This window comes from Psittacula echo (genome assembly GCF_963264785.1).
Source record: "Psittacula echo genome assembly, chromosome: 21".
NCBI classification, from domain to species: Eukaryota; Metazoa; Chordata; class Aves; order Psittaciformes; family Psittacidae; genus Psittacula; species Psittacula echo.
Window position 1 is genome coordinate 5,837,302 of NC_137757.1, and position 7,958 is coordinate 5,845,259.

The 7,958-nt window shown below is 49.2% G+C and overlaps 2 protein-coding genes across 4 annotated transcripts; one reads left to right on the plus strand and one right to left on the minus strand.

The window, feature by feature from the left end:
• Positions 1-457: 457 nt before the first annotated feature.
• On the minus strand, positions 458-5,327 carry CDCA8 (cell division cycle associated 8). Its single transcript, XM_080632410.1, has 10 exons — positions 5,162-5,327; positions 4,956-5,084; positions 4,197-4,237; positions 3,637-3,712; positions 3,161-3,300; positions 2,639-2,715; positions 2,202-2,300; positions 1,923-2,049; positions 1,391-1,477; positions 458-1,024 (listed from the first exon to the last, which is right to left on the minus strand). Exons 1-10 carry the CDS (start codon positions 5,241-5,243, stop codon positions 980-982), a joined length of 903 nt encoding a protein of 300 aa, XP_080488536.1. The 5' UTR covers positions 5,244-5,327; the 3' UTR covers positions 458-979.
• An 11-nt stretch (positions 5,328-5,338) lies between these two features.
• On the plus strand, positions 5,339-6,879 carry AIRIM (AFG2 interacting ribosome maturation factor). 3 transcript variants are annotated; one of them, XR_013958272.1, is made up of 4 exons: positions 5,339-5,681; positions 5,758-5,963; positions 6,038-6,164; positions 6,533-6,879. XR_013958272.1 is itself a non-coding variant. In XM_080632412.1 (4 exons), the coding sequence occupies exons 1-4, from the start codon at positions 5,383-5,385 to the stop codon at positions 6,542-6,544; spliced, it is 636 nt and encodes a 211-aa protein (XP_080488538.1). In that variant the 5' UTR covers positions 5,340-5,382; the 3' UTR covers positions 6,545-6,879. The 3 variants fall into 3 exon arrangements, 2 of the variants coding, with proteins under 2 accessions (XP_080488538.1, XP_080488537.1); XM_080632412.1 differs by having other exon boundaries at positions 5,340-5,681; positions 6,046-6,164; XM_080632411.1 differs by having other exon boundaries at positions 5,368-5,681; positions 5,758-5,937; positions 6,046-6,164.
• The last annotated feature ends 1,079 nt before the right edge of the window (positions 6,880-7,958 follow it).

The window sequence follows — 7,958 nt, forward strand, 5'->3', positions numbered from 1 at the left end:
ATCCATCCAATTCCAACAGCAAGTTCCCAAGGGGCTACATTTAAAAGTGAATTTTCATGAATCTCAAGTGGAGCAAGATTTCTATTTCCTCTAAGCAACGGGGGAAAACCCCACATTAATGACTGCGGAGATTAAAACAGCATTTACTGGATATGGCTCTTTCTTTGTCAAAGAGATGCACTGAATGAACTCAGTTTAGATGAGAAGAAAGGGCAAAACAATGTTTTGACTAGGCCAAGCTTTCCTCTTCCCTGTCTATACTCTGTTCCAGGAGCCTTGCTTCTCCTAAAGGTTTCAAAGGGGGTGTAGGAAAAGCAAAGCTCTCTCACATTAGAGATACTCCAGCAGCTCAAAGGTTACTCTCAGTAATCCGGTTAAGCCACAGCCCAGCTGATTCTATTGAGTTTCAGTAACTTCAATCCTTTATTTCTTTTAAAACAATAAAATGCACAAGTTCTTTATACAAATCTCAAAGTCAGTCAAAATGCAATGGCTACTATAAGAATAAAAGCATTGAGATTCATGGCAGCATCATGAACTACAAGAAGCTTTCCATTTAGCCCCAGGCACCAGTAATTTGCCTTTTGCCTCAGCACATCTGCAGAGAAAGGACATGCCTGGAAGGAAGTGCTACAAATCTGAACCATTGCTTTCTTTCCCCAGTCACTGGTGTCCACTGCTTAAGTCTTCTGTGAGATATCAGAATAGCTTTTCTGCCCAGGCTGTTGGAATGCAAGCCCATGATAACTGTATATCGGTCTCAAACCTTAAAGGAAATAGGAAATAGAGTATCTGCCCCCCCGGCCCTGAATAACAAAAATGAAATCTATTCTAATCCCATTACATATTATAGGTAGAAAAAATTAGTTAACCTCCCTTCTCTAAATTAACGGAAGACACACTTAGGACAAGAACTAAAGGTAGCAGTCCTAAAGGTTACATTCTGTATTTACAGAGGGATGCCAATATCCAGCAAGTTTCATTTGTGGGTTTTTGTAGCACTGCAGGCTTGCGCGAGACGACCCTAGAAAGAAAGGGAAATGAATCAGTGCTCCAAGACACCAATATCCCACAACCATTTACGACTTCTGCCTGAAGGAGAAGACACCTTCAGTTTGATTTAGCTTTTCCAGAGCATTGACAATAGTTCTTTTTCAAGAAGCACATGGTTTATTCACAGTTTGTATTAAGCTAGATGTGATGTAAAGCTACTCTCTCTCCTTCCCTTCTCAGTTCATGCTTCTTGACCACTGATAAGAGCCAAAATACAAGGCAGGGCAGGGAAAAATAAGGAGTTCCTATTATAGTTCAGGAGTTCAGTGACTAATGCCAGAATGACACCACTGCCTTGTGACTTCAGGCTACGACTGACAAAAATACATAGACTTACCGATAGCTTCTGCATAAATCCTTGGGCCTCTGCATTCAGATGAAGAAGATTATTCTTGGTCACATCACTTGCTGCTAAACGAATGCTCTGTGGAAAACAAGTCAAATCTTAGGTTTTCTGTCTGTAGAAAGCTGTAGTAGTCAGAAGCGGTAAATAAACTCAATTAGAAAATAAAAGTAAATAAAACCCAAGCATACCAAGAGACCAGGTACAGGCAGAGATTACGTTAAATTTGACCAGAAGCTCATCTCATACTTTCCTTGCAGCGCATTAACACACGCAGCAGCAACTTAAACACAGAGCAACCATCATTCTGCATTGTTTTGACCAGCTTGAACAGCTCCCACTTCTTAAAAGTCTTTGAAGGTTCTTTTTATGTTACATCCATCCCTTGATAAACTGCAGTGGCACAACTAAACAAACAAGAGTGGATGAACTGAAACTGGTAAGGCCCCTTCCCACCCCCTCAGAAAGAAGTTACGAGCTATCTCTTCAGCATTGATTCAAGTGCAGATTCAAGTTTGTGATTTACCTCCCCTCCTCCCACAGGGACTGTGATGAAGATATCATTGATGTCAGCAAGGGGGCTGCCATTGGCAGAGACGGTGTAAACACGTTCGTGTGCTGCGGGTGCACGCAACCCCGGTGTCTTGAAGATGCTGAAACAAAGAGAGGTAAGAAATGGCACTGCAGTTGCTCAAAGCGTTTTGAGGCAAAGTCTTTCATTTCAGGTTCAAAGAGCCACTAAGAATTACATTGCCAGGAGATGACAGCATAAGAGATCAACAGAGAAATTCATCAGAAGGCAAACCTGGGATCAAATCTGGGTGTGATCATGGAGGAACCTCCCGGAGCACAGAGATCAACAATTCTGCCAGTAGCTGGAGTGATAAAACTGTTTTTGCTTGATCTGTTCAAGGGGAAAAAAACCCAAACATTTGATTGTGAGAATCCTTTTAACAAGTGGGCAAGCGTTATCTTGCCAAAGACTTGAATGAGGTTGTCACCACAGAATACCAGAGGTTCTTGCTAATCAAAGTTAAACCCCAAAGCTAGGGGTAGCTGCTCACCACAGAACAGAAAGTTGCCCATCTTTCATTCACTGTCAAATCCCATTTTTTCCTATAGCATGGCACAACTACACCCACCAGCCTACTAAACCATACTCCAGTCCTTTTCAGAGTTGTGTTAGCGCTATACACTTACTCTCCATTTCTGAAACCCAGTACAAAAGATAACCCCTATTACCTTTTGTTCGTGCGCTCCTCTCTCGTAAGAGCTCTTCTGCTCCTGGATGCTGGCACTTTTTTAGTGGATGCCTTCGCCTGAAACACACATTACACAGCAAATCAGTCACTCTACTCTCCTGTGACAGCTGAGTCCACATCGGAGGCTTCCATACAAACTGTTTGGGTCCACAGACTCCTTTACGTAGCACAAGAGTCCACAAACACCAAAGAAGCTTCTGTAACCTTCCCCTATTGCTACAATCTTCAAGGAAGCGACAGATGTTTTGAAGTCCCCCAGAAGTGGGGATTCACCAACACTGGACACTGTTAAGTTTTGGCTGGACAGGGTGCTAGGACATCTAAGTCTAAGCCATGCTTTGCCTAGAGAGGTTGGACCACATTACCCTTGAGGTCCCTTCCAACCTGGGATTCTAGGATTCTACAGTTCAGAGTATCCCAGCCAGCTCTAGTATCATAGGCATTGTCTCAGTAAGTAATTCACACTTTGGGAATAATGGCATCACAAAAAGTAGCTATCTACCTTTCCAGTTGTTGGATTAACGCTTTTAGCTTCTGGCTCTGGAAGACATTGGCTCTCATGTTTTGCTTTCTTTGCTGGAGGAAGCAAAGCGGACTCAGCTGCTTCTTGAATAGCTTCAATATGCTGTGGTAATTTTCCCCCTAGAAAGAGAAAGCATTGCCCAAGTTGAAGATAAATAGTAACTTGAAATTATTAGCTAGCAGAGGAGGTAAATAGCAAACAACAAGCTTTTGGAGCACCAATTTGCTTCCAAAATCCAAATCCCAGTGTCATCCAGACGGTTGACAGAGCTCTGTTTTGAATGTTTTAACAGAATTAAGTAGAGCTCCTTCAGATAGCAGGGAGAAAACTAAGATTGTTTGCATGGTTTTAACTATACTGGAGAACATAAGTAAGAATGGGGTTGTTACTCAGTCTGTAAACCTTGACACGCCTCCATCTCACTGCACTCACCACAATGTTTAGAACAAACCCACCTTGTTTGGTGACCTTGAAAGGAGTACGGCGAACTTCTGCTGCCAACTTGTTCATTTCTGGTATTTCCAAGTCTGCCTACAATTAAACCCAGTCACAACACCATTAGGGTTCTCAGTAGGATATAGTTCTGACAGGCAGCAAGAATAGCTTTGTGCTTTCTGTTGTGCTTGAAACTGGGATTTTCCCCAGTTATTCTGGAGGTGACAGTGACACACATCTGCATGCCATGCAAGACTAATACACTTATGCTACAAGTGTGCTTCACCTACACCCTGCTGCCCAACCAGCTTAGGAATGCTTTCATTGATTGAAAAGTGTGTGTGCTGTCAGGGACCTGGGAGTGAAATCAGGCAGGTAGAGGGAAAATGCACATGGAGCAACATGAGCGTACAAATCCCATACTGGATGTAACAGGCCATTAGGTTTTACAGCAACACAGATGGAAGTATTTGTGTATCCTCTGCTATAGCAACACCCCAACAGACACAAGAAACCCTTTCCTGCCCACAGTGGTATGCAACAATATCAGAGAAGCTAAAGATTTATGCCATAAACCTACCACTGCTGCCTCTTCCAACAGCTTCTGGCATCCTGCTTTAGCTAAAAAGAAAAGATTTATTAGAAAACCAAGACATATGCAAGCCATATGCCCGTACAGCATACACGGATATACTTTAGTAAGTTACCACTAGGGTGCAGAAAACCAGCAAAAATCAGTTTGGGGGCAGCGAGGGAGCTGGGCAGTGGTGGAATCACCACTGCTGGTTCATAAAGCACATAGATTGGATAGAAGGCAGATTGGATAGAAGGAAGATATATTGATATATATGGATATATCTTTAGATTGGATATAAGGAAGAAGTTCTTTACTGTGAGGGTGGTGAGGCACTGGAATGGGTTGCTCAGGGAAGCTGTGAATGCTCCATCCCTGGCAGTGTTCAAGGCCAGGTTGGACAGAGCCTTGGGTGCCATGGTTTAGTGTGAGGTGTCCCTGCCCATGGCAGGGGGGTTGGAACTGAATGATCTTAAGGTCCTTTCCAACCCTGACTGTTCTATGATTCTATAGATGAGGCCCTCAGTGCCATGGGTTAGTGGTGGCCTTGGCAGTGCTGGGGAGTGGTTGGACTGGATGAGCTTAAAGCTCTTTCCCAACCCAGTTGACTCCATGACTTTACAGAGCGCAGCGCTCCCGCAGGTCGCTTGCTGCGGAGGGGTGAGGGGAGCAGATCGGATCCCGGCGGCTCTGCTATTGCCGTTGGTTTTAGCAACAAAGGCAAACGGCGCCCCGTCAGCCCGGATCCCCTGCCCCGGGCCGTACCGAAGAACTCCAGCCAGTTCATCTCGCGGAAGGCCACGGGCAGCCGCAGGATGTGCATGTCGTACATGTCCTCTACCTCCTTCACCAGGCGCTCCCCGTTCGCTTCCAGCCGCGCGATCCGGCTCTCCACTGCGGGGGAACACACACACAGCGTGAGCCGCGGGGCCCGCTCCCCCGGCCCCGCTCCCCCCGGCCCCGCGGCCTACCCTCGCGGTCGAAATCCTTCAGGAACGCCTCCAGCTTCCTGCGGCGCGCGGCCGCGCCGGGGTTCTTCCTCGAGGGGGCCATAGCAGCGGGAGCGGTACCGGGACCAGAACTGGGATTGGGATCAGGATCGGGATCAGGACCGGGACCGGGATGTGGAGCACTGCCGCCAGCCAAGCATTTAAATACATCCAATCAGAGCTCAGCGCGATGAGATGACGACATGCTGCTTCCGGTCCGGCGCGTTGCCATGGCGCCGGCGGCGGCGCTGTCGGCAATGGCGGCGGCGCTGCGGGCCTGGACGGCGGCGGTGGCCCGGCAGGACGCGGCCTGGCGGGAGGCGCTGGCCGGGTGCGCGCCGCCGCTGGGCTCGCTGGCCGGGCTGGCGGCGCAGATGCGGGCGGCAAAGCGGCTGCCGTGGGGCGCCTCCCCGCTCGGTGCCTTCGGGGACTTGCCGGAGCGGCTGTGGCGGAAGCAGCGCGGCGCGGCCGAGGCCCTGCTGGAGCAGCTCGGCAGCAGGCGGTGAGGCTGCGGGGCCCGGCTGGGCTGGATGGGGAGTGCGGGGCCGCGGTTGAGCGCACCCCGCTTTGCCGCGCAGGGCGGAGCTGCGGGCCGTGCGGGATGCGGTGGGGGCCGCTGCGGCCACCGTGCTGCGGCTGTACGAGGAGCGGGCGGCGGAGCTGGGCCTCGAGGCGGTCCTGCGGCGGGGGCCGCGCTGCCCATCGCTGGCCGACGCGCTGGAGGGGCTGCAGGACGTGGAGCGCTACTACCGGCACCTGTATCCTTCAGCGGTGGGGCTCCGCGGTCAGTGCTGGTGGGTGGCTCTGTTGCTTTCCCGTTCTTGCTGGGTTCCTGTGCCTCTTTATTGTCCTTACCAGGCATGAAGGTACCTGGAGATCCAGCTTTTCTTCCTCCACATCAGCTGTGACGGCCTGGCAGACATGGAGACCCTCCCGCAGTCTTGGGAGAAGATTCTGGAGTGCTACAAGGGAGACGTTGTTCAAGGTGGTTCCGCTTTCGGCAGCCCAGGGGACCCTTCCTTGAGCTCTGTGGTGATATCTTAGGCCTGGAGATCACATGCAGGCCTTGCACTGTGTGTTGGTGTCGGTCTGGGTGGCAGTGGGTGACCTTTGTAGTTGGTCTTTGCGATCATGAACAGCTTCAGTTGTAAATACCATCACCTCCTGGCTCAATGGGAAGTGGTGCCCTTCCTTGCAGTAAAACAAGGGGTTTGGAGACCCATTGCACTTGGTCTGCTAAGTTAGTTGTCCTTAAACTTTTCTTTATTGCTATTAGAAACAAGGTTGATTTTTGTGCGTACAGAATACAAAGTGCATTAAGCTAATGGGGTTGTTTTCTTCCTTCCAACTCAGATACTCTTCTGAAGATCTCTTTGTTTGTGGACAACCAGCGAGAGCTGTGCAGCTCAGCAGGCTCCTGACAGGACAGGAGGGGCTGATGTGGACCAGCTTCTGTGACAGTCTGGTGTGCTCCAAGATGACCTGGAAGAGGAGGAGGATGAACTGAGGAAGCTTCACTGATGCTTTCTGGATGCTGGATGAGCGGAGGACTTGGCCTGAGCAGGAGATGCTTGGGCTGTTCTGTTTTCAAGTGGAAATGGACTTGATATCTGCCAATAAATGGGCGTAACATAATGTCCTGCTATCATGTAAGAAAGATGTTTGGGTGCTGCCCTTACAAATAAATAAGGTGTCAAATCAGGGCTTAAACCCAGTTTGCACTGTGTGCCTCTCAGCAATGTGTTTGCTTTCATCCCACCTGCACATGGATTGACAAGGAAGGAGTTTGTAAATGTAGTGCTGGAGGTGCACAGACACTCAAGTTCTTCTCAGAGAAGGCCAAATAAAGAACGGTGCTTGGACAGGTTGGAGCTGTGCTCTGCTCCCTGGTTTGACGATGAAGTGAGTCTTGGAGCCGGGAATGTGACCACCTGAGGGCACTGCTCGACCTGCAGAGAGCAGCACTGTTGGTGGCTGTGCAGGGCTGGGGCTGGGGCTGGGTGTCCCCCGTCCTGCCAAAAGATCTTCGTGGGATGATCATAGAATCATAGAATAGTCAGGGTTGGAAAGGACCTTACGATCATCCAGTTCCAACCCACCTGCCATGGGCAGGGACACCCCACACTAAACCATGCCACCCAAGGCTCTGTCCAACCTGGCCTTGAACACTGACAGGGATGGAGCACTCACAACCTCCCTGGGCAACCCATTCCAGTGCCTCACCACCCTCACAGTAAAGAATTTCTTCCTTATATCCAATCTAAACTTCCCCTGTTTTAAGTTTTAACCCGTTCCCCCTTGTCCTGTCACTACAGTCCCTAATGAAGAGTCCATCCCCAGCATCCCTATAGACCTCCTTCAGATACTGGAAGGCTGCTATGAAGTTATAAATGATATAACCTCATATATAACGTATAAATGATGCTTTATACACAGTTCCAATTGCAAAGGAAAATAACGTGAGTCATGCACCACTGTTCTGAGCTGCTCACTTGGCCATCCCCTTCCCCGGGAAGTGAGAAATGGAGTCCCCCTCCTGCTGCTTCAGCTTAAGATGAAGCAGATGATGCACTCAAGATACTGGTTTGGCAGATCAGCCAAGAACGCAGCTTTGTTTAGCAAATGGCTCTACAGCAGTCTTGCTGCAGACACTTCTGCATGCAAAGCACTTCCCCTCCTTCTTGAGTGCCTTTGTCTCACCGTGACCTGTCACTGACTCACTGTGTCAGCGCGCTGCTGATGCCGTGGGTTGCATCACAGAACTAGTTCAGTGTAAGGC